The sequence below is a fragment of the Penicillium citrinum genome, assembly GCF_028827155.1.
Source record: "Penicillium citrinum strain IBT 23319 chromosome Unknown utg000009l:1.0-4274883.0:1.0-4276374.0, whole genome shotgun sequence".
NCBI classification, from domain to species: Eukaryota; Fungi; Ascomycota; class Eurotiomycetes; order Eurotiales; family Aspergillaceae; genus Penicillium; species Penicillium citrinum.
This window is the reverse complement of record NW_026622694.1, coordinates 2,155,344-2,180,029: the sequence shown is the minus strand read 5'-3', so window position 1 is coordinate 2,180,029 and position 24,686 is coordinate 2,155,344. Positions and strand designations below refer to the sequence as shown.

The 24,686-nt window shown below is 46.6% G+C and overlaps 10 protein-coding genes across 10 annotated transcripts; 4 read left to right on the top strand and 6 right to left on the bottom strand.

The window, feature by feature from the left end:
• Nucleotides 1-201: 201 nt before the first annotated feature.
• On the top strand, nt 202-1,827 carry N7469_010293 (uncharacterized protein; the record flags this gene model as incomplete). Its single annotated transcript, XM_056649198.1, has 1 exon — nt 202-1,827. The coding sequence occupies one exon, from the start codon at nt 202-204 to the stop codon at nt 1,825-1,827; it is 1,626 nt and encodes a 541-aa protein (XP_056496329.1).
• A 341-nt stretch (nt 1,828-2,168) lies between these two features.
• Nucleotides 2,169-3,278, bottom strand: N7469_010292 (MBL fold metallo-hydrolase; the record flags this gene model as incomplete). Its single annotated transcript, XM_056649197.1, has 1 exon — nt 2,169-3,278. The coding sequence occupies one exon, from the start codon at nt 3,276-3,278 to the stop codon at nt 2,169-2,171; it is 1,110 nt and encodes a 369-aa protein (XP_056496328.1).
• Nucleotides 3,279-4,094: 816 nt separating this feature from the next.
• Nucleotides 4,095-5,129, bottom strand: N7469_010291 (arylamine N-acetyltransferase family protein; the record flags this gene model as incomplete). The annotated part of the gene is made up of 1 exon (XM_056649196.1): nt 4,095-5,129. The coding sequence occupies one exon, from the start codon at nt 5,127-5,129 to the stop codon at nt 4,095-4,097; it is 1,035 nt and encodes a 344-aa protein (XP_056496327.1).
• Nucleotides 5,130-5,592: 463 nt separating this feature from the next.
• N7469_010290 (uncharacterized protein) lies at nt 5,593-8,267 on the bottom strand (the record flags this gene model as incomplete). The annotated part of the gene is made up of 6 exons (XM_056649195.1): nt 5,593-5,621; nt 5,686-5,895; nt 5,966-6,169; nt 6,225-7,900; nt 7,976-8,091; nt 8,229-8,267. 6 exons carry the CDS (start codon nt 8,265-8,267, stop codon nt 5,593-5,595), a joined length of 2,274 nt encoding a protein of 757 aa, XP_056496326.1.
• A 374-nt stretch (nt 8,268-8,641) lies between these two features.
• Nucleotides 8,642-10,584, bottom strand: N7469_010289 (T6SS phospholipase effector Tle1-like catalytic domain-containing protein; the record flags this gene model as incomplete). The annotated part of the gene is made up of 2 exons (XM_056649194.1): nt 8,642-9,786; nt 9,840-10,584. The coding sequence occupies 2 exons, from the start codon at nt 10,582-10,584 to the stop codon at nt 8,642-8,644; spliced, it is 1,890 nt and encodes a 629-aa protein (XP_056496325.1).
• A 1,079-nt stretch (nt 10,585-11,663) lies between these two features.
• Nucleotides 11,664-13,026, bottom strand: N7469_010288 (glycoside hydrolase family 75 protein; the record flags this gene model as incomplete). The annotated part of the gene is made up of 7 exons (XM_056649193.1): nt 11,664-11,737; nt 11,796-11,909; nt 11,970-12,179; nt 12,228-12,376; nt 12,430-12,566; nt 12,625-12,690; nt 12,754-13,026. 7 exons carry the CDS (start codon nt 13,024-13,026, stop codon nt 11,664-11,666), a joined length of 1,023 nt encoding a protein of 340 aa, XP_056496324.1.
• A 2,250-nt stretch (nt 13,027-15,276) lies between these two features.
• N7469_010287 (cytochrome P450) lies at nt 15,277-16,941 on the top strand (the record flags this gene model as incomplete). The annotated part of the gene is made up of 2 exons (XM_056649192.1): nt 15,277-15,797; nt 15,858-16,941. 2 exons carry the CDS (start codon nt 15,277-15,279, stop codon nt 16,939-16,941), a joined length of 1,605 nt encoding a protein of 534 aa, XP_056496323.1.
• Nucleotides 16,942-17,335: 394 nt separating this feature from the next.
• On the top strand, nt 17,336-17,698 carry N7469_010286 (mitochondrial 54S ribosomal protein bL33m). Its single transcript, XM_056649191.1, has 2 exons — nt 17,336-17,374; nt 17,522-17,698. The coding sequence occupies exons 1-2, from the start codon at nt 17,362-17,364 to the stop codon at nt 17,689-17,691; spliced, it is 183 nt and encodes a 60-aa protein (XP_056496322.1). The 5' UTR covers nt 17,336-17,361; the 3' UTR covers nt 17,692-17,698.
• A 709-nt stretch (nt 17,699-18,407) lies between these two features.
• N7469_010285 (uncharacterized protein) lies at nt 18,408-21,676 on the bottom strand (the record flags this gene model as incomplete). Its single annotated transcript, XM_056649190.1, has 4 exons — nt 18,408-19,301; nt 19,353-20,178; nt 20,243-21,292; nt 21,381-21,676. 4 exons carry the CDS (start codon nt 21,674-21,676, stop codon nt 18,408-18,410), a joined length of 3,066 nt encoding a protein of 1,021 aa, XP_056496321.1.
• A 504-nt stretch (nt 21,677-22,180) lies between these two features.
• On the top strand, nt 22,181-24,130 carry N7469_010284 (NB-ARC and TPR domain-containing protein; the record flags this gene model as incomplete). Its single annotated transcript, XM_056649189.1, has 5 exons — nt 22,181-22,646; nt 22,697-22,905; nt 23,019-23,153; nt 23,404-23,696; nt 23,773-24,130. 5 exons carry the CDS (start codon nt 22,181-22,183, stop codon nt 24,128-24,130), a joined length of 1,461 nt encoding a protein of 486 aa, XP_056496320.1.
• Between the last annotated feature and the right edge of the window lie 556 nt (nt 24,131-24,686).

Here is a 24,686-nt window from a genome sequence, read left to right as displayed (position 1 = left end):
TTCTCTGCGCGCGCTGTCGTCTATCCAAAGCCGGCTTTCCCGCTCCACCTCCGGATCATGATTGATCAGACGAGTGTCAGGTCACTACGCACCCTTTCGCGGGTGGACTGCCTGTGGATGGAGAGCCTCTCTTCATAATATACTGCGATCGCGCAGAGTTGAGAGCTAGCTCTTCTTGATCCCGCCTTACGTCCATATACCATGAGTTACCAACGAAAAATCCACCGCTTCGATGCTGGACCATTGGGACAGATCGAAGGCCTTACCATCACATCTGACGATACGCCAGCCGTGCACTATTTCGGAGGTCTCCCATACGCTCTGCCGCCGACTCGTGAATGGCGTTTTCGCGCGCCACGAAGGTTGCCCAAGGGCTACCGATATGGAACGGCCGCTGCACCAGGACAATTCACGCGTGGTACTTGGGTTTGCCCGCAGCCCCCTAGCACCAACACGCCCGACGCTTCTGTGGTAGACGAAGATTGCCTACAGCTGAACGTCTGGGTGCCGGCTCGGCCTGCCCCGCAAGATGGCTGGCCGGTGTGCTTCTACATCCACGGAGGTTTTCTACAAGTTGGAACTGCTAATCTAAGCCCGGAAGCTTTGGTGCCGCTTCTCAGTGACTCTGCCTTTCAGGCGATAATGGTTTTACCCTCATATAGACTCAACGCATTTGGCTTTCTAGCTGGCAGCGAACTGGCAGCCGAAGCGAGTGCCAATGTCAATGGAGAAACCACCGGAAACATGGGCTTGTGGGATCAGCGAATGGCTCTGGAATGGACCCACGCTAATATCGCATGCTTTAATGGGAATCCAGCAAACATCACAGTAGCCGGGTACTCAGCCGGAGCATATTCGGCATTCCAACAGTTGGCACATGAACTTTGGCGTGTTCCCACGGAAAGATCCATCATAAGAAGAGTCGCAATGTTTTCGAATGGTCCGGGTGTCAGGCCAAAAGCTCTCCAAGATCAACAGAAACAATACGACGAATTCCTCACCCGGCTTGGTATCGCACTAGATCTGGAAGACAAAGTGAAGCTGAGGAGACTTCGGGCTCTTCCTTATCAAAGACTTGTCGAGGTGCAAACCGAAATGAAAATCTCTGAGTTTCGGGTTTTGGCAGACGATTTCTTCTACCCCAAGGATCTTATTGATAGAATCAACGATGGGCAGTTTGCAGTACGAATGAAAAATCGGGGCATTACATTAATCAATGGGGAATGTAAGGAGGAGCATACTATGTATGGTAGGTGGCGTACCCCAGAAGACTCCTACGCTGGAATTTATGGACGCCTCTGCGCGGAGTATGCCCCTTCGGTCACCGATGCACTTATGCGCCACTATTGCGGGCCCACAAAGATACTACCTAAAGGGTATGCGAGTTGGCAAGACTTCTTTGGTCGTCTTTACGCTTATATTCAGGTCCATCACCTTCAGCGCGGGTTCCATCATGCGCTGTTCAGAGGTGGTCTCCGGCCTGGCAACGATGTTTTACGTTACCGATTTGAGAGGCGCCTTGGGTGCGTCGACGAGACAATACCGTCCGAATTTGGGGTCACACATTTAACTGACATACCCATCTGGTTATGGGGTTCCAGTTTCTCCGGGGGTCTGACGAATCAGGAGAAAGAATGGTTGAGTGGATGGAACAAGTGCTGGGCTGCGTTTGTCAATGGGGACGCAGTGAACTGGGGTCCAACCAAGCCAAATGAAGTCAGAAGATGGAGGAGTGATGGCAAGACAGATGTTTGGGAAGATACACTGTGGGAAGAAGGCATAGCATTTTGGGAAATTGTAAATTCCGTGAGCGCAGATTCTAATTGACTGGCATGTCTGGAAGTCAGCCCAAAGATAAGCACACAAACAAGATAAGTTAGAACCAAAATATTATAGGTATAAGACTATGCATGAGCCCACCATTTTACCTATTGAACAACATGTCAGACCAAACTACTAGTACGTGTCAGATTCTTCGAGAAACACACCGAGTGTAGCACGTATTGATTTAAGGAACAATATTTTTTTCAAAAATTATCTCTTGTAAGATGAACAAAACCATATATCATCAAATACTACAGACTATCAACTGGGTTTGCTCCGAAGGAAAGGCTATTCACGTCCGATTGAGCAGCACGGCACCTCAATAAACCATTCACCAAGACTGGTTACAGTTCTGGTTCCCCTGCAGGCTTAAAAGAATTGAGAAACCCCCATCGGCTCTTTTCCTTCCATCCTTTGACCATCCACGCATTGGCTGAGTCGGGATATAAATCCACCACATCACCCAAGCTCATATCGTGGGCCATAATGGGAAAAATATTATCGTATGCATCCATCTGCATCAGTTTCTGTATACTTTTCATCGCCTCCGGGGCATCATGGTGCCACCCATCACCGCTGACCGGGTCAAAGAATGGTTTTTCCGGATCCATTTTGGGATGAATTACAAGGAAGAAGCTTCCGGGACAAGCAGAAGCTCCACGGCCAAAGGGATTCGGTGAAATCATGTCGGGGAGCGGAGTGTACGGTGTCGGCCGGAACTCACCACAATGATGAGCGATGTCTCCGCCCAGGAATATGAATGAAGGAGGATCTGCAGTTGTGCGAGCAAGAGCAGACATGTGGCCTACCGCGTGTCCAGGTGAGCTCAAAAGATAGAAGCTACCATCACCATGGAAATCGTATGCTTGGAAGCCACCGATATCAAGTCTCTGAGGTCCTGCTGCGGTTGTAAAGTCAATTTCGTGCAATTCGCGATCCCGCCATGCTCGTGCATCCACATGCGAGGTCCTGTCTGCCGGGTAACCCGGCATGATATATTCTTTGAAGCCAGGGCCAACGATGAGGTCCGTTGTTGTCGGAAAGGTTTGAGGATCGCCGGCGTGATCGAAGTGCCAATGGGACCAAACAATGGCCCCAACCTCTCCCAAGTCCTGTCCATTTTCTCGTAGGATAGTGGCAACGTCCTTCTCGACGCTTATGTGGCATCCGCTCTCTTTAATGCCCGTAACAAAGGCCTCGGGGCTGTTCTCCCAGTCCCTACGCACGCCTAGATCAAACATGATAGTGTTGTATTTCGTGTTTGAGCCTGGATGTTTGATGAGGTACGCGTAGGACCCGACATTCATGGTTTCAAGGCCTGGTACGAGGGGCTCCACAAAGGATGAAGCCGGGAATCCACTCATGAAGCTCGTTGTGTTGATGATATAGACTTCCACTGTGTTTTGCGACTTGGGTATTTCCACCAACGGACGAACTACCCGTGGAGTCACCATTCTGGTATATAATTTTTCGTGCTTGGTAGAGAAGGAATCTGGTCAAAAGATATAGTGAGATTGTAATTCGACCCATCCACCGTGCAGGTTGAAGCCCCATTTACATAGTGAATATGCCTCGTCCGGGGAAGAAGCCGGCCTTCGGAATGGTAGCTCAGCGCGTCGCAGCCAGTCAGATTGAGTAACAGGGGTGCCGGTGGAGCCTGAAGTTCAATTAAGAAATACATTCAAGTTCCCTGGCGGTTGTTCGGCTTCTGTCAAAGCCACGCTCAACTCTTGTAGTGGTAATTCATGAAAATGGGCCGATTGATCTGGTAAAAAAAAAGGATGAAGCTATTGTAAATGTCTTCAAGGCAACCGTCAACCGAGTTAGAAAAGAAGGCCCTTAAAGCAAAAATAAGAAACATCAAATATCGCATTATTATTCAAGACTAGGTCTAGAGGTTTCTCCCTTTCCTTTGAAAAGACGCCGGTAAGGGTATCCCTGCGAACGGACACAAGATACTTGTACGGCCAATTTTCGGGTAAAAAAATACAACTAGCTAGAAAACACGACTGAGCTATTGAGGTGTAGTATACGCGCTGACTGCAAGGGTTGTGCCATAATGTTAAAATGAGAGCCTATGGGGCTTTGGGGATAGTCAATTTGTAGTAGAAGAAAAATCTAAAAACTTTTTCTTCAGTTGTAATTAAACATGAAGTATAGGATAGGGATTGCGCTATGTTTCATGTATGCAAAGAGAGGCATTGATAGACTTAATTACTATCTATGAACAATATCAACATGTTGCATAATCCTTATGTGCATTTGAATCATTAGGCTAATTTCACATCATCTGGAATTCCCTTCTTCTCCTCATCTGTCAGATGCACCTGAAAAATTTCAGCGAGCGCCTGTAAACGTTCGTTTTCTGTCCTGCACTCCTTCATTGTCCTGCGATTTGTGCCGATGGTTTCTCTTATGGTGTCCTTGAACAGGGTGATATTGCCCACTAACTGTTCTTTACTCTCGTCCATCAGCATTTTTGTGCAAGTGACGTATCTGGTGAAGAAGGATTTTGGATTTGTCGATGTGAACCAGGACATCATTTCGTAGTCCTGGGGCAAGAATTCTATGTCTGTAAAACAATAGACCGGTATCCATTCTTTGATACCGTTGTCTGGATTGTGGCAGGTATCAAAACACCACAGTTTTGGAGATTTATTGGTCATATAAGATTCGGCGATCGAGCGAAATTGTACCCGAATCAGACGTGGAGCAACGCTAGTGGTCTGAAATCCATCGCGAAGTGGATATGGAAGATTGGGACCCATGGATCCCATTCCCACATCGACGACGTACCATTCATCATCCAACAGTACGAGATTGAGCATATGATTCCATCCATCGTATGTTGCTCTTTGATTGCGTCTGACATCCGGATAAGGACTCATTGCCCTCGCCACGCGGCCTCCGCAATTGCGCACTTCATAACCAAGTGAACGAAGGACTGTAGCAAAAAAAGTATTGTTTTCCATACATCGCCCGCCCAACCGCCGGTGAACTATTTTGGTATAGAGCTCTGTCGGATCAAGTGTGACAGATTTGTGTGATGAATAGTGAAGGACAAGATTTTCAAAAGGGACATTGCATGCATGGTACCGTGTTAGGGCCTGTAGCAAAGGTAGTCCATGCTCCTTGGTTCCGGCCTGGACAGGGTCCTTCAACACAATCGAATCCCGATATCTTTGCGGCAGTTGTATGCACTCGAAGTAGTCGTGCAATTGGGCATTGCTGTAGCGTGGACGGGCGTCCTCTTCCAAAGGGAGCTGAGTGAGGACAGTGGGCGCAGGGTTGGTCGACATGATCATTGCAGGGTCAGATTAGTAACGAAGGATACTTGAATCGTACGGCAGAGGAATAATCCTGAAGAAATACTAATATTTAGAGCGAATGAGTAGTTATACCGGAATATTTCCCGTAGCCGGACCGAAAATCTGTGCGAGCTGTAATTCGCAACGTATCAATTGGCTTGTCGTCGAGAGAAAAACGTGAAACGTGGGTCATCGGGGAGTTAACGGGCCAGTTCCGCGCGAATAGTTGCGCGGCCCGGGATGATTACTAGTCTACGCACCAATAAACAACTGTTGCATGAAATCCCCGCCATGAGATAAGAGGATAAATGGAGATTAGTGATGGTCTGGAAACCCATCCTTTGGATTAGTCCTTGAACTGGAGAACAACAGAAGCGAAAGGAAAGCAAAGGGCCAAGGATCGATGATATACTGCCAAGGATGGCTGAAGTAATTCGTGTAACTGGGTTTGAACTATTATTTACTTGCCCAATTCATTCTCATATTTCTCTAGACATATCTCAAAGCCTTCCACGGGGAGACGATTCCCAAAAATTGTGCCCCAAAGAATTACCCTGGGCAGGCGAAGGATAAAAACCCTCGAAGATAGATGGGTCGAACATTTCGGATGAGAAGAGTTGGAAGGCCTCCATATCTTCTACGTTGAAAAAACTTGGTTCGACAGAATTAGTAGCATGATTCAATGTGGTTTCGTTGTTGGATGCTGTTGCATTTGCGGCTATGGCAGCATCGGAGCGGCTCTCGAACGAATTTGGTGCAGCACCTGTATATGTCGTTAGAATAAACCAGTTCGAAATTCGTAACCAGATCAGAAGTGGAAGATAGTAACTAACGCTTTATGCTGCACATTCGTGCAAGTCTGCGAATGTATTCAAGGCAACTCAAGACCAAGCTATTTTCATGGTCAAGCTCCAGGAATATCGTCTCTGCCTTGCTCAGTAAAGTCTTCGCCTCTTTTACGGCTTCTTCGTCCACCACATTCTCTCCATGTTGTGCCCATAATAGTCGGCCACTGATGACTAGCGAGGCAGTGAAAACTAATGGGTATATCTGGTCAGTATTCTCAAAAAGCCTGACTTTGGAGAGACCCACCATAGTAAAGTGTGAAAAACCATACTCCAAGATTATTTTTATCTGTTGAATCTGCGTGGATAATCGAATAAACGATTTCAATAGTATGTTGTGCAGCTTGTACGCATCCGAGTGCCTCCGCCATAGCAAGCTGTATCAAATATGGCGGGCTTCCACCGGCCGCACTTTCTGCCCCGAAGAAATGTCGAATTGTGGCACTTAATAACGGTTTGTGTATAAGAATGGAAAGATTATAATACCTCAGCGTGAGAATGACTCGAAAACGGTTCGCCGGGGCGTTATGAGAAAGGATAGAGGACCCAGGCTCACACAGACAAAGATATGACGGCAAGCTCGTCGCCCAGTCTTGAAGCATTTTGCGGAGCTCCCCTGAAGCTTTAAGGGAAGCTATATCGTCGGGATTTGAGTCCATATCTTCAAGATTCGCACCATACTGATTGGTGAGAGATTTGCCCATCACCTGATACAATCTGAACGAAACGGCGAGGAAATCACCCGGTAAATCTATGTTGTTGGGAGGGCCACTTAGAGCATGGGGAGATAGTCCAGAGATTTTGTCTCTTCCAATCATCTGTTCTTCTGGGATGCTGGCTGGTCTGCCAAATGCCACGCTCAGGACTTTGTCTAGGCAGTAGATTACTACCCAAGTGCGACGACCATATTCCTCGTTGACCGGGTCGACGGCCCTCCTGGTAGAGTGACTATGGAGCCCTAATGCTATAGCTGACCGGATAGCAAGTCCATGGTTATTCCAGGCCTGCACTGACCGCTGAGTCCCTTGACAGTGGATGACGACAAGGAGCAAATAGTGTACCATCTCTAGGCTGATCACACGTTTCGAAAGGTCACCACAGAGCCCAAGAGCCCTTTTATAGAAGATGTTTGATCTCTCGAAGCGCTTTTTAGCGGACGCAACTCGGTCTCTGTCAAAGCTGCTGGCCATGGCGAATATCATGTTCAACGTTCCCAGCCAGGTTCTGCGAGCTCTGGTGAAGCCGTTGAGCCTGCACTCGGTATATGTTCTTCTCATCCCCTCTTCGTGAATAAAAGGAAATACTGCGCCAGCCGTGTCAAAATATATATCGAGTAAAGAATCCATCTCTTCCACCGACGGCAAGATAGTAGGCCCTGAGTCCGGATGAGTTGATGATGCCGCAGTTGGATGAAAAGGTTGGCTCTGCGAGATACTACCCGCGATGATGCTTTCTCCGAGAGCAGCGTCCTTGTACAAGGCGGGCTTCACGGCTGTCGAGGCCTGGTGCACCGCGGCTATACTCCGGAGGAGAAGCCGTGTGAAGTTGATGTTGGACGATTCGCCAAAGAAAGCGGAACTCTGCTCTTCAACGAAGGTCATTGCCATGCCATTGGTGGGCGCGTCTTCGTCCTGTGGCTCTTCCAGACCAGTAGCATGCGTCTCGCTCGCTCGCGGCGCTGCCCCTGGCGGAGGGCTGCTGCTCATGGAGTGATATGGAAAATAATTCGAGCACGGTGCGAGATGACCCTTGAATGCATCATTCAGTCGCTGCAACTTCTGCTCGACATATACCATACGCTGTTCCAGGTCAGAAACATAGCCTTTGCGTACAATGACGTTGGTCGCAGATTCATTGGGTTCGTATTGACAATCGAACCCGAGCGACATGCATGATGAGCACGCCGGCCGCTGTCCATCGCATCTGCCACAAACATCGCGTCAGTGAGTGCAGGAGCTGGAAAGTCAGTCGTCTATGGCACTCGTCGGCATGACGTACCTAGACTTGCGCACACGACAGGCATTGCATGCCAGGCTAATGCGTCGCCTCTTGTTTGCCGGAGGGGCGGGATCGAGGGCCGACTCACGGCCTCGCTCTGATGACTTCCTTCGGGGCTGATCCGCCATTATAGCCACGCAGACGGATGTTTATGTGCTTGAACGTGTGCGGGTGGATCAGCAGGCCGCGTCAGTTGAATAGAAATAATAGACTAGTGCGTGGCCTCTTGGGCGGTCGGACAGCACCAGCTTACCGACATATGTGTATTCGGAAGGGAGGATGATTGAACCATATGTATTCGGGGGGGGAGAGCCGATGAATTGTGGGTAAGATTGGCAATCGCGGAACCAATGAACCAGCGAGTACCCGTACACAACTCTTCTTATCGTGTGGGCTTTCCAACCGTCACTCCGTATGTCCTTTGCGTGCGGCTGATAGGTCACCGAGGGAGTCTCTCACGATCTGAGTATACCATTTTCAACCACATACCATACATTACAGTATAAAGGAGCCATACAATAACATGTATTGTTTTCTGGAATACAAAAGAGTGAATCCTTGTTGGACGAATGACGAGGACTGAAAACTACCTGGGTGAGGCTTAGAAGAAATCAATTTGATTATGGGATAATTAAATCCTACACCGTGCTTTGCGCGAGAAGTGATCTACAAAGCTTTTTCAATTACTTCCTCGTCATGAGGACCAGGGGGACGACGAACGGTCCGGACGCCGGTTCCCAATTGCTCATCCAGAACATCCACGTAGTCGTAAGCTGCCTCTCCTGCAATAGAAAGTCGTTCATACGAATCCAGACCACCCAGCTTCCATTCAGGTAGAGGTCGATTGGCGGAGCCAATTTCATATTCGAAACGCGCAGTTCCTTGGGCGTCAACAACTTTTCGACGAGAGTATCTCATTTGCGGACTTGTTTCAATTGGCTTATAAAGAGGATGCGACCTGTCTTCCCGGTTCATCTTTTCGAATTGTGTAACTCTGAAGTTGACAACTGGGTGAATGAATTCGAATGTATCGCCAAGGGGATTCCCATCCTCTGCAATGGCGTATTCACCTGGAGTACGCTTCTTTGATCCGTTAAGCCAGTACATCGCAGTGAAGCTGTCTTCCAGCTCCCCAAGTCCCCATTCATATACACGACGCTTTTTGTAAGCTGGCTCCTGAACTGGTTCCAGAGGGCGCGTGACAACTGAAGCAGCTGTTTTGACATGTCGCCGCAACCAGTCAGTCCATGGCTCCGATGCTTGCGTTGTGATCTTTGCGTCCCAACTTTCAAGTATCTGGTTTAACTCTTTAAACTTCTTCTCACGCTCGTTCTGCTCGTTGATGATGAAACTTTCATCCACAGATAGAAACTCGTCGATCTGATCCAACATCCAAGAGAACACAATATTGGACATTTCTTCCATGTCCCCCTTATTCTCAAGGGTTCCGTTGGAGCCCCCGCCAATGTTGATATGATAACCTGGAAACCAGACTTGCTTAAGGCTTGGGTGCAATTCAAGTCTATTTTGGAACTTGACTCGTCTGCGGGATGATTTGTTCCACGCTCTAGCAGCTTTGTTCACTTCACGGGCAGCGTCATTGACGTCCTGATCAGTTGCTTTTCCAGAGGCTTTCAGATCTTTCGCTTGCTGTAAAGTTCTCCAGTAATTTTTCTCTGCAAGGATCTCCTCTTGCTTCCTGGTTTCAACTTCTTCAGGCGTGGCAGTCTCATTGGGTAGATACCAGACAGCTGGGGAAAAGGCATTCCGATGTTCATCCAAAGCTAACGCCTGAAATGCATTCTTGATATCTAGATTTCGGGTTAGTGAGTTCCTATAATCGATGCTCTATCGGTGATCTTACTGGGTGAAAGTCCAACATTATGCCAGCCATCACTAGATGGCAACTTGACACCTAATACCTCTGGGATCCCCAAAGACCCAACGGTATCATAAACACCGACAACTTCCACTTCTCTAGAACCATCTTGGGCCCAATCACCCTGCGGGGGTTTCTCATAAATGAACGGACCCTTTGCGCCTTGATTCTCATCTGCTTTCCCCCACCTCCAGTCGAACCACTCTTCACTGCGATGGAAACGTTTGCCTGGCTCAATCTTTTTGTAAACGGCCCAAAGATCTGGAAACTTATTGAGATCTCTCTTGTGACAAATTCCAATATCGGATATCAGACCAGCAATTGTTCGAGCAGTATAAGCACCGCGAGAGAATCCGAAGCACATGATTTTATCTCCGGGGTTATAGTTCAGAACGCAGAAATTGTAGGCCTCAATAACATTTCCTTCCAACCCAACTCCAATAGCACCTTGAATAGTATCACCCAGAGCAAGAGAAGTTGTACCGACTCCAGAGTCATACCATACAATTTGCTGCCATTCGTCGCCATTCTCATCAGTCCCAACGCTATTCATAGAACGGCAGAGTCGAGTGACATTGGATGGAACATTCCTCTTCCCAGAGACCGCTGACTGCCATGTACCATCACAACAGATAATAATACGTTTTCTGATGGGGACACGTTTGGTATCTCTTCGCTGTCGAAGAATATAGTCTTCTCCGAGGAGCTCGCTGAATTGAACTGAATTCATTTGTGAATGATTAAAAGAATATTGTCTTGCTGAGGATAAAGAAGACCTTAGCAACCATCAAATGGAGTCTGAAGATTAAAATTGTGGTTAGAAGAGCCTGAAAGAACTTTAAATAGTAAAGTGGACCAGATATAATATTTTCCATCCAAACCACATCCATGGACATGGTATTATATCTTATACGCTCGGCTCGACGCGGAAATGCCCTTGTCGCTTCAAACTGACGTTTTCAGGTGTCTTCTGCATCATGAGGAAGTGAATGAAGCCCAGTCTCCCCCAGATCGAATGAGCCCTAGCGCCACGATAACTTGGGGCGATTGTTAGTGTACACTCAGCTAAGTGTGAGAGGTAGGAACTCTAGCGGGCTTTCGTCTCTGTCTCTTCAGCTGTGTCACTGCGCCTCTCAGTGTCAGCCCCGTTGAGGACTCTCACCGACTTTGAAAGCAAGAAAGAAAAAGCAAAGAGAGTCTGGGCTCCACAAACACGAACAGCCTCACTCTCCACGCGGGACTTTGCAGAAATAGCCGATCGCATCGCAGCGCAAAACTTTCGGTCGATCCGACAAATAATCATGTTCTAGGTGCTCGCTCACGATAGATACAAAGCTGGCCAGGTAAACTGGTAGATTTGTTGATCCTATTTTGAAATCCTGCAAGGCTTCCCTTTTTACTTGTTAACGCGGGTCGCCTGGAATTTTCATACGGACAAAATATACGATAGAGGGCCTCTAATGAGATGTCTCACATTGGGGGATGCTCGAAATTATCAAAATCCAGCGAGAGTCTTTTTACTGAAAGAATCTGAATTGAAGTCGTCAATTCCAAGAGAAAGCAACACAGGCCACAGCGCCTCAATGGTTGCTAGTTACAGCTAGTAGTGGTAAGTATTTTTTACCGAGAACTATACAAATAAGCAGGTATTTGAATCCAGCAAATAGACTTAGTTAAACTTTTGTGGACTTCAAATTGATTGGGCACTTGAGAAACCTTCAGATAAATACCAACATCACTCAGCTTGAAGTATGATTATAACCTCCAGGTCATAATACTTAGGGTTGAATAGAATGTTCCTGCTTACACCTAAGAGCTTGTGCATTTCCCATTCGAACAAAACAAGGCATCCGAACAGTCATCATTAGAAGAGCAAGACGCGCCTAGTCAAAAATAATGTCAGCCCTTGAGCAAACACCTTCAAGATGATTGTTCTCCTACCCGCACAGTGACCGATCCAGGAGCAAGTTGAACCGCTGTCGGAACCTGAGCTACATTTGCTACTCTTGCAGACTAGCTCGTCCGAGCAATCATCAGCAGTAGAGCAAGAAGCACCTATTAGATTGGTCAATTAGTTAGCAGCGTATATGAAAAATGAGACAGAGTCCTCTTTACCGGCACAATGGCCAGGCCATGAGCATGAGCCAGTAGGTTGGGATCCGGAGGATGTGGTGGTGGTTGAACCACCAGAGCCAAGATTCAAATTCTTCGCCAGTGCAGTAATTAGCTTGTCTCCCATCGAGCGCAGGGTGCTGAAGTTGGTCACGTAATTCTTGTTGAGAGCGCTGCTTGGGAGTACCGCGTCCTTGCCAGTGAACAAGATATCTTTACAGGCGTTAACTCTTGAACTTATGGTAATAGCTCTGAACTTACAAGTAACATCGGCATTTACATGGCCTTTATTTCCATTGAGGTCATCATTGGGGAAACAAGTTCGTGCCATTAACCAAGACGCTTCCCCAATAACTTCAGGGTCGTCACCATCAGAGTCGCCATAAATTCCGTAGAACATTTTGTTACCGCTAGTAAACTCTTAGCACATCAATTATGGAATGCAGGGGTTCTGTTTACAAACCAAATCACGGCAGCAACATTATTACCGGGGAGAACACTCTGATAAGTGGTTCCGAAAGTATCAGGGATGACAATGAATGGAACTTCATATGCCGCAAGAGCACCAAAGTTGGTCTGGGACTGTCCATCTTGATTCCCCTATTCGATACAATAAGCATTATTCTCTGAGGTTTCGATCGAACAAAACGACACCAACCTTGCATTTGTAGTCGATGCCATCACAATCTACATCCATATCGGCAACCCAAACGAATGCTGCACCCTATAATATAACATAGAACATCAGTCTCAAGCAATAGCCATATGAAATAAATCAATGCTTTACCTCGCTGAACTTAGTCCAATCACTATGAATGGTAACTCGCTTGGCACCACTGTCGGAATTTATGGGATAAGTAGCATCTTTCGCAGCTGTACTGGCTTTCACAGCTGCGCTCTGCAGTGCTGCAACAGGAACAGTGGTGGCAGCAGCAAAATAACTTGCTGGGGGTCCAGCAGTTGGGTTATCGTATTTGGATCCATCCACGCTTTGTGAAAATACCGGACTAGCCAATGCTAGACAAGCTAGGGGAAATAACTTCATCTTGCTCAAAGCCATTTGTGAAAATTTTGTGACACACTGTACCCAGTCAATAAAGTGAAACCGATGCCTTTCTGATCGGCAGGTTTGATGTCCAAGTCCTTCGTTTTATACCCTCGTCCCTGCAGTCCAACTACTACAGCTCCACAAAGCTATTTATTAGGTACATTTCCAGGCATAGCAGGGGGGGGGAGTGGTAAGTGAGACGGACTATATCGAGAAAGTTCCCAGGTGATTGGTCTCTTGGACGTAAGTAAGCATTTAGTGGAGTTTAGTTTCATCAGTTCATCCGGCGCTAACTATAAGATAATTCTGTGAAGCCTGGCGAGAAAAAAAAATGCTACGACCGCGAATCTATTGGTCATCGTGACATGGTTTTTTTTTTTTTAAGTTATAGGGCAACAAAACACAAAGTCGTCCAGTAATCGAATTGAACAGCGTATATCAATGAGGAAAAAGCATTGACTGCAAATATTAAATGAAATCGCATTTTGACCTTAACCGAGAACATATCAAGGGTCTTTTGGTTACATCGTGCCAAAGACCCCGTTTCAGCCCCTCAGCAAGCCGCAAACTAGATACAGAATCATCCCACTCGAACTTTAGAAATTCATGAATTGAAAGTGGATTCCGAAGTCACCTGCGACTAAAAGTAGCAATCTCTTGCATTAGTTTATTATGAACAGGATATAAATAGGAGAACAAGTCGATGATACAGTCAGCAATGCCACACTATGTGTCCGTAAATAATAATTGAAGCAGTCTCTTATATTTATGCACCATGTGGTTTTATAATCAGTTGGCGAGGTTCTATATTCTCAGGGTCATATAACAAAGTTGGAACTTTGCTATCGACAGCACCGGCTGAAGTCATTCTAGATTTTGCTTAGAAGTCATTCTCCACGGCTCTATTCAGAGTTACGACCTATCGGCGCAATATATGGTTGATCACGTATACCAGGCCCTTACTACGAAGTCCATTGACCGTGAACTTCTCGAGATTGGGCCATCCAACCTTGAGCTAGCAACGCTGGGGTAATAGCTCATTGAGCCACCGAGCTACGTGGTTAGTTAGTCCCAGCACCGGCACATGTATCAGTAGTCTCATTTTACCTTTTACATTGTGGTATCTACTCACATAGTATGGACTGAGAGTTCTCCTAGGATTGAAATAGGTGGTCGGCTTAATAGCTGGTACATAATAGAGTCGTATACTGTGTATACATCTCCGAAGTTCCCTCTGTAGTTCATCCTCCGGTCCATATTACCTAGAAAGTCGTGATGCCACCACCCAGAGTGTCTGGTGTTGATAAGGAGATTTTTCGCATAGAAGATATGCGACCGACATCATTCGAGACAGAAATATCTCGTTGACGAATCGAATCTCGATTCTTCACTCATTGAAGAACGAAACACATAGTCACCGATCTGCGCAAGCAAAACGCAAATATGTGGTTTGTCCAATAGTTTCCCTTCGCATGAACAGCCTTTCTTCCCTGACGAACCTTCGTCTCGGCCTACCCGCACCATCAACATGTCCCAGCACCGTGACCAAGGAGGCCCTTCGAACCAATACCAACTGGAAAACCAAAAAAGAGAACAGACCTTCACTCAGAGACTATGAAAGCTCATTATGATAGAAGGTTGACAGCCGGTCAGAGTTCAAGCTAAGCGAATTGCGCCATGAGCAGCTTCGAGATACACTTAGCACTGTCCTGCTGTGTTTAAGCGGGAGAGCACGGAGACTTCAGGCGCAAGATGAGCTCATTCTGGAGCTGGAAGGCCCAAGGGTCTCTCTTACGAGCCATACAAAGAGAGCTGGAGACAAAGCCATTGTTCTAGCGGACCCAGCACAATGGTTTTGACCGACAATCATTTCCCGCGATGCTCCACAGCCCACATCAACGAGCAGCATGTGTGGGGGGGCGAAACTCTGCTCTGTTTGAAGGTGAAGCAAAGTCGGTCGTTAGAATTATCCCTGCGAAATGGTACTTTTGTCATTCTATACACGATTATCACTCTGACAGTATCTCTTCATGGATGGTGAAGTTGCAGTGGAGGTAGCTACGCCAGGTTCAAGTTATACACTTTGCAAGCGCCTCGGCATAGAGTTACTTGTACCATTCAGTCGGGATATTAACGGAATCCGGAACAAATTAGCGCGAAATCTACCGCACCGTCTTCATTTTCACCCGTCATTTTGAGGGAAAACAAGATATCTTCAGTGTCATCACTCGAATTGACCTGGAAGGTCCATTGCTAATCAGCATGGCGAACGTGGTCTTGGTAGTATTGGGTATCACCATCATCGTTGGATACTGGATATACCAACGATCAACCCAAACAAGTCAAAACAAATTACCCCCAGGACCCAAGCCTTATCCAATAGTAGGAAATATCAAAGATTTTCCCCCTGATGGTACTCCGGAATATCAGCATTGGTTAAAACACAAGGACCGCTATGGGGGTGTAAGTTCCGTGACAGTGTTGGGTTCAACACTTGTGATGATTCACGATAAACAGGCGGCGCATGATTTACTGGAGAAGGCCTCCAAAAAGACTTCCGGACGGCCGACCATGATAATGGCGAATAAGCTGTGTGGCTATGAGTCCACCGTTGTTTGCCAGCCTTACGACTCGACCTTCCGCCGCAGCCGCAAGTTTCTACATCAGGAGTTGGGCACGGCGGCAGCTGTGGCAACTTTTCGATATGTGCAGGAGTTTGAACTTAAGCGGCAGCTCGTGAGAGCGCTGAACGGCCCGGAGAGATGGCTGGAGCATCTCAAAACGTGGGTTTAATTTCCCTTAGAAGCAAGGAAACGTTCACTGATAAGCATGACATGAAACAGCACTGCCGGAGCGACTGTGTTGAAGATGGCATATGATTACACTGTTGAGCCCTCAAAATCTGATCCTTTAGTAAACCTGACAGAGCAAATGATGGCTGAATTCTCTCTTGCCTCTGTTCCAATGGCTTGGGGAGTAGATATCTTTCCTGCTTTGCAATATCTTCCGGGATGGTTTCCAGGTGTGAAATTCAAAGAAAAAGCCCGGAAATGGCGAAAGACAATCCAGGCAACCGCCTATATTCCGTACCGATTTGTTCAGAAACGAATGAATGCCTCGCATTTTCAGCCATCATACGTTTCCAAGCTTATCAAGAACTTTAAGGGAGAGAATGGTACCACTTTAAGCCATGAGGACGAGCAAGCTATCCTTTGGACTGCCGCAAGTCTATATGGAGCTGGTTCAGATACGACAGTTATCTCCCTTACAACTTTCACGCTAGCTATGGTCATGTACCCAAATGTTCAGCGGAAGGCTCAAGAGGAAATCGACCGTGTGGTTGGCGTAGGCCGTCTTCCCAGCTTTCAAGACCGTAATCAGCTGACATATATCAATGCTCTGGTAAAAGAGATTCTGCGATGGTGGCCTGTGTCGCATATGGGATTTCCTCATACAGCCACCGAAGATATTGAGTACAATGGAATGCACATTCCTAAAGGTGCGAGTCTCATCGCTGCAGTCTGGTGGTTCTTGCATGACCCTGGGGTATACTCAGATCCTGAATCATTTGATCCTGACCGTTTCCTCGAACCACGAAATGAGCCAGACCCAAAAACAGAAACATTTGGATATGGCCGCAGGATTTGTCCTGGTCGGTTTTTCGCGGACAACAGTATCTACCTGAGCATTGTGCAGTCGTTGGCTGTCTTTAATTTCCGCAAAGCCGTTGACAGCGATGGGAACAAAATTGAAGTAAAAGCCATACCAAAACCGGGGTTCTTGACTTATCCCACCAAGTTCGATTTTCGAATTGAGCCAAGAAGCGAAAAGAGTGTACAGTTGATTAGACAGCTTGAACAGCAGCATCTTTTCGACGCCGGCGATGCCGAGCATTTGGAGAGTGTGGATGACTTTGAGGTCTATTAGGGCTCCTGGAGAGACTTTCGGACATAAAATGAAACCTTTGGTGCATCAGGGTTGCCCCAATCATATAGATTTTATAAACGTTATACATGCCTTTATCAGCATGACTCAAACATAAAGCCAAATAATAAAGGGAAAAAGCAGCTGATTGTTTGCTATCTGCACATAGCAATCCAAAGCTCCCGTCAATTATAAGACAACATTGAATTGATTTCAGTCTCGCCAAAATATGTTACTGTTCTGATAATTATTTACCATTCCTGCACGATCTGTATACTTCGCAATCAAACAAGGCTATTCCCAGAATAGACTAGCCCATAAGGTGACTAAGCATACCACGTGATCTCCGCGATTCTGCCAACGCCGACTTCGAATTTCCATCGTATCGCAGCATCGATCAACTTTCCCCAGACGTCGAACAAAATGGCCAAGAAAGGTGTGTCACATACAATCATCAATTTTGTCACTCAAATTATCCAGGAGTTATTTCCTGCCCTTGTGCACAACTGCGCTGCAGCACAATGACACCAGGACTTTCATCCCCGAGATCTCCGACAACCGCTAACATGATTTCTCTTTACAGCGAAGTCTCGCACCATTGCCGTCCGGCTCATTTCCATGGCCATGACGGGCTATTATCGTACAATGATTCGCCCGCGTGTGCATCGTCCCCTCTCCATGCTCAAGTACGACCCCGTTGTGAAGAAGAAGGTCCTTTTCCTTGAGGCGACCAAGGGCGGCAAGGCCAAATAAATTCGACAATCTTTCTTTCCAACCTATTAATATCCCGTCCTCGTCACCCATATCGCATCTAACCGCTTGCATATCTGTTCGAGTCGATCCGTCGTCATTCCGTTCGGTTATTGAAAGGCGCATGTCTGTCTGATGAGCGACAACCTCGAATGTCAAAACTTCTGCCCGGGGTACTCCATACTCTAGACAGAACGAAAATACTGTGTGGCTCGATCGAAATCATAGGTGGTTGTGAGGAGGAGGCCAACGGGCTGTATAACCTTTTTTTGTGTACATTATATCCTGGAAGTGTTGACAGGTGGACCGCGGAGAGCTTTTTACTCTCTGTTGGCCCAAACTGCTCCACGAGTAACTTCCTTCTGATGGAGCATCATGTTCGGCGTTTACAAGCGTAATAGCTTTGGGGTTTAACAACTGAAGATAAAAATCAATTCCGCTACCATACATATTTCTTGCGCGTCCGATATAAAAGTGGTTCCCTGTTGAGCTGTAACTATAGGATATATTCGGAAAAGATATAATCGGCTCTGGTTCAACATTTAAGCTGGGATAAATCCAAGGCTAACATCTGCATCTTAAGAAGGTATATATTGAAGGCTGAAGTTGGCAAAGTGATTTGCCTTGTTGACTCGGTGAATCATTTCTTCTCCTCTGAATCAATCTTCCTGGCCGAATCGAGCACTGTATCGCTCTCCTGTCCGGTTTGGCTCCCCACGTTAGATAACGGTCCGATAGCTGAGCATATTGACTAGGTTTGACTCACCCCTTGTGTTTCGCTTTCCCCAGCCACGACCATTCGTACGTTTAGGCACATTGTTTCCACTCGTAGCTGATACCAGCCCTTTGGGACTCGTCCGTCGCCCCACGGTGGACAACTGAGGTAGTCGGGCAGGCTCCTGACGCCGAATCTCAGTGCCTGAGCTGTGAATTTTGCTGTAAGTCCATTTCTGGACATGCCGTGTCACATTATTTGGGCGTTCGTCTGGATCATTCTGTGTCTGACTCAGAAGCGACTTGACTGACTTAGCACTAGGCGTTCTCGTATACTTTTTGCATTGTGGCTGTGAGTTGAAGTTGACTGCCTTGCGTTTCCCGAGAGATTGCACTGAAGACTGGTTCTGTATTGGGGTCTGTCCTGGGGAGGGGCTGGATACGCTCGTTGCCTCATGACCAGCAAGCTTCAGATCCCGCTCATCCTTTAGATTCTCGTCCGGCTTTGCACTTGGTTGTTTCGTACTATCCACATTGAACGGCGACGAAGGGCACAGGTCATCCGACATGAACAGCATCGCAAAGTCACCTGAATCATAGTAGGATGGAATGGCTCGGTCTGAGGGCATTCTGCTCTTGATTGCTGAAAAGGGGACGATGCTACCCAGCTGCGGCTTGTCTGACGACTCATTCACAGTGGCAGGGCATTTCTCCTGCTCCAGCTCATGGATCTGTTCATGGGCCTGCCTAAGATTTTCTTGCAAGTCATTTCTCTCCGAGCAAGAGGCAGCCTCCAATTCCTGGTACCGCTGTATCGCCTCAGCTTGACCAGTCATCCTAGCCTCAATTTCACATTTCGTCTTCGTCAATTCCTGGATTTTTTGGTCTGATTCGCGGAGCTATTTGATAAATTAAGCTCTGAGGAGCCAAGAAGTATTCCGGTGGCCTACCATATCTGCACGCTCTTCACGCTGATTATCGATCATTTTTTGTGCGCATGCCTTCAAGTCAACTTTCATCAGCAATATGTCTTCCACGCTGACTTTGATACTTACCAAAGAGTCTTGAACCTGTTGTAATTGACCAATCAGTTCCCCGGATGTGTCCTCGAGCTTCTGCTTTTCTTTTTGCAACATTTCGATCTGCTCGTTGTAATAAAGCTTCATCTCTTCTTTAGTGCTAAGCTTTTGTTCTTCAACCATCTCTCGCGTTTTCTCTTCAGACGAACTTGCATGCTCTCGAAGAGACGTGTTTTCCGATTCTAGCTCCAAACCACGTTGCTTCATGACCTGGTCCTTTGCACGCAGTTCCTCAATTAACTTTTTAAGGCCTTGATTTTCGGCTTCTCGCTCATTCAAGCTTTCACGCAGAGAAACAACCTCCATTTGGAATTTCTGAACGCGAAGTTCGAGGTTGGCATTCTCAGCCAGCTTGTTAGATAATTCCAGTTCAAGCCGTGGGCTTTGATTAGAACTTTGAAACTCACGCAAGCTCGCACTGAGTCCCTTCAGCTCATGTACAAGATAATCTCCACTAGCTTTCAACGACTTCACAGAGGTGCCAAGATCATCCAATATAGGCGAAACATCTCCCATTTTGGCACCGAAAGACTCATGGGAGTCCTTGCAGGAATCGAGCTGTCTGCAAAAAATTGACTCTGAGCCAAGCGTGCATTCTATAGCTTTAGTGTTTTCTTCGATTTTCCGAGAAGCTTCGAGATTGGCCTCAGTAGCTAACTCCACATCGGAAGTGAGGTGCGTTGCCAACACGTCAATTCTGCCCTGAAAGTTAGCAGATAACGAGACATGAAGCAGCTCATGGATCTTCATCAAGAACTTACCGCACAGCGATATCATGAACGGTGTTTGTGAAATCCTGCACATCCCTGGCTTCAGTTGAGCGTCGTTCTCTCAGCTCCTCGAATAAAAAGCGGGATTCTTCAAAAGTAGCCCTTATTTCCGATAGAATTGTATCTCTAGTAGTTGTAGATGCTTCGTGGATATTCTCAAGTTCTTGGCCGAGCTTTCCAAACATGCCTGCGTGGTCTTTTCTGAGCATATTCACCTGTCTGATTTGGCTGCGAGAATAGTTCTGAATATAAACCTCGAGAGAGCTGGCTCGTTTTTTCTCCTCTAGAAGTGCCACAAGACTCTCCTCTAGTCTTGCTCGGCAAGAAACAAGGGCTTGTTCGAGTTCACATACCTTTCTCTCGTATCCGGAAATTTTGATTCGTTGATCCTCGATTGTTCCATCTGCACGTGCTATATGAAGTTTGATATCATTGATAGAGCTAGTCAACTCATCCCGCTCATTTTGTAGGGAGCTTGTTGCTTCCTTTTGCTTATCTGCGTCATTCCGGAGCACTTCAAAGTCGTGACCCAGCTCGTTGACGATTTGTTTGAATTTAAGCATCCGTTCCTTCCAGCTTTTCAGTTGGCACTCGCGTGATGTTTGTTGCTTTCTCAGAGTCTCAAGCTGCTCCTCGTACATTGTGATATGGTCTAGAAGACCTTGGTTCTCCGTTTTGAGTTGCTTATTGTCGCTATCCAGTTGCTGCTGCATGTCTGCAATTGCAGTTTCTTTCTCTTCCCGCATTCTGATCTTTGCAATAAGAAGTTCGAAAATCCTTTCCTCGCTCATTTGCGGGGTTCGTCTCTCCCGGCGAGCTTTCTTCACCCCAGAACTTCCACTCGAGCGCAGGCTTTGTCGAGTACGTTGGACTTTGTGGACTGGTGAAATATGACCTTTACTCCCTTTGGAAACAGCCCCATTGCTTTTCATAATATCTGCAAGGGTGTTAAGTCCAGAGCCAGATACAGACTTTGAATGGTCCGTTCGGTTTGGGGAGCACGGGTGCATTGTACGATCAGCTTGCAACATGCACTGGTCACTGTCTTCATGACGGTTAGCTGGCCTATTGTTGCCACAGGAAGTCAGTGGGCACTGCGATTTCAGATATCTAGCATAATGATACATACTTCTGGGCAAGGCCATCGAAGACCACAGGTTCTATTGGCACGGCATTCCCTTTGCCTGAAACGTCAAGCACAGACTGATCAATGGTTCCTTGCTTTGCAATACCACGCGAAGAAAAGCCAATCTGACGTGGAATTGGCTTTGCGAAGGAAAAGCTTGTCATATCAATGTTGGCACTCGGAACTCGATGCACAAGCAATACAGGCGGTTTGCCCTCGGTAGTGATGGCTGACTTCGAAAGTTGAGTTTCATATGATGGAACGTCCTGCCCTACATGAACAATACTCTCACTCTCCATTGTGCAAGATAGCTCGTATTTTCTGGGAAGACAGCAGGATATTCATGGCGAGATGTGAAATGTGAGGTGATCAAGTGAAGTTGAAGGAGTCGACACTCGCGGCAGGAGCAACCCCGTGACTGAACGGCGAAAGTAATTTACCTAGAGTAATTACCCTACTAGGATTTCAATCTCAAAGTTTTGGCTGATATACAGATGTGGCTCGATACGATGACTTTTTCTTTGAATCTCTCGAGGCTCTTCTAAGGATACAGTCCCATTGGTAATACTGAACTTCTTCCATCCATTTTTCTTTGTTTCGAGTATTCCACGATAATTTTCAATTGAGGCTTCTTTCAAAGATAGGCACGAGGGAGTTGTGACGAGTCCTTTGACGCATTCTAGACTATAATCAAAGCCGGATCACGAGGACTAGATAAACAAAAGGGGTATCCGCCCCAAAAGGTTCGAATGAAAAGATCCCACATAGGTCTTACATCCTCGAGCCTGCTTCAATTGATCAATATGAGCGACGAAGAATCTTTCCTTAATGTCGTGAGGGGTGTTAGCTCTGTGATTGCCAGTTCACGGCGATACACAGGATGGGATTTACCAGCCCCCCCCCAGTTCTCGAGTACCCGGCAGGTCCTCGATATCAAACTGGCAGGCCACTGTTCATGTGCCCTCCTAAAAACTATAATCACCATACGACTGACGAGCCTTTCAACCGTGAAAGAATCGATGGATGATCCATTCCGTGCCGTAGTCCTCGTCTCGCCGGCGGCGGGGAAGTCTACCGTAGCAATTCATCACGCTGTGTCAAGATGTGTTCGAAAGGGAGTTAATATCTTACTTTGGGTCGATTGTTCCACGACAGGAGATATTAGGCGAAGCTTCGGCAGCATTGCTGAGAAATTGGAACTCCCCAGCTATGATGTACGAGATCATGATACGAATCGGGACCTAGTTTTAGATTGGCTTGAAACAACAGGTTACTGGTCTTGAAAATTTGCCAAGTCCTATTTTTAACCTCATATTCAGAGATCCCCTGGTTGATCATCTATGCCAATTTGAAGAGCCTCGATTCAATCGAGGAATACTGGCCGGATGAGACGAGCAACGGTCGAGCAATCATCACAGCCACTACTGATATGACAGTTTCGATGACCAATCAGGGCAAATTGCCTACGATCAAGAGAGAAAACGTTTTCAATGTGGCACAAATTCCTGAGCCGTTTGATGTCCAAGAGGTGATTGAAGATCGTCTTAGGATCCCCTATCATCTCCCACCGGGGTCAGAATCATATTTTTTGAAGAGGAGAATGTGAAGATGATGTCAATTTTCGAGTGACCCTTTTCTCAGAATCACTATCTGTTAATGACCGGGGTAGTAATCGGTCGCAAAATGTATACCATAGATGCAATGTGGACTAGCTTCGCGTCGTGGCATGGCAATAGCAATAGCCCGATGCCAGTCTGGCGATTGGCCTCCGACACGGTAAGTTGCCATTGCAATGATATTCTTTCTGTCTTGTCATGTCGAAATGATGATGTCCGAATTCCTCGAGATATTTTCAAAGCTACATCTCTACCCACGGATATGCAGTGGTGTTTGAATTACGTCGAGTAAGTTCTAGCTTCGGCTCCTACAAATAGTACGTGACTACTAGTGCTAACAGGATTTACACTCTAATAGATTGGAAACAGCTCTTGATCAGCTTGCAAGTTTGTATCTCATTTGCTATCAGAAGGACACCGGTTTCATTGGAGTCCCAAGTTGTACACAAGAGAACTTCCTCAAACGAATTGGTCCAGGCGGAGCAATGGTTGGCTTAGAGAGAACTAAAAAGTTACTCTTCGGAATCCTTCACAACCAAATCCATGTTCACTTCGACCAGTTTACCGTGCAGGATCAAGTTGTTGTCTCCGCATGGTCGCCTCACGTTTCTAAGCTTGTAGATTTACTCAATGCTTTACGTCCTGTATATCCACAACTTCCTGGCTCTCTCGAGCTTTGTCATCTTTTAGTTTTGAATGCAAAGTGCGTTTCACCTTCGAATCATAACCACAGTCTGATACTAGTGCCTATTTTCAAATGCTGACATTCTATGTTCCAGATTTCTGCTCAATCAAGGTCGCCTTGAGGATGTTCTTAAGACAGTATCTGCTATCAGAGCAGCAACTGGGACACCACCCTCCGGTCAAGAGGGCTCTGATATTAAACATAGCACATACTACTTGGAATGGAGGGTGTTCGCTCAGCGTGGCGAAGGTCAGAACGCATTAGATTCTGCAATAAGACTGCGCGAAATTTCCAATACGATAGCCTTCCCAAGTGTACCGCCTTACCAAGGAGCGAGTTATCTCATAGCAATGTCATATATCACAAAAGGGGACTACACGAATGGTCTTTCATGGATAGGGCAATGCAACAACACCTGTGGGATGAATGTTTCTGTCTCACCGAACACCTAGAGAGACTATCCCATTGCCCCCCTAATATGAAATCACTGGAAGGCTGCGCTTGGTTATTATCTAACGATCAAGGAAAGGCAAAGGCACTTCTAGAGTCAGCACTCGACGACATCAAGTAGGCAAATCCTGCCGATCCGGAAGAATTGGAAACAATTGAAGTGTAAGTCTTCCATAAATCTCAGTCTTATTAGTCTGTTAAGAGTATATCACCCCAGCGTGAATTTCCGTGCTGCGAAGCTTCGAATGCAAGAAAGGAATTTTGCTGACGCAAAGCGAAAATTGCTGGTTGCGCGTGACTGCGTGCTGAAAAAATCTGTGCAAATTTTCTCGCAGCTTCATGCTTCGTATTTATATCGCTTGGCGGAGTGCGAATTGAGAATGTTAGAACCAGAAAAATCCAAGGCCCTAATTTTACAAGGAATTTCACATTCTCTACTCCGTACGTTATGCTAATCTGTGATTAGAACGTATGTCTTGGATGCATTGCGCATTACGCGAATATACAAGGATGAGATGCAGATAGAACATGCTCGATGTCTACATTTACTAGCTGATC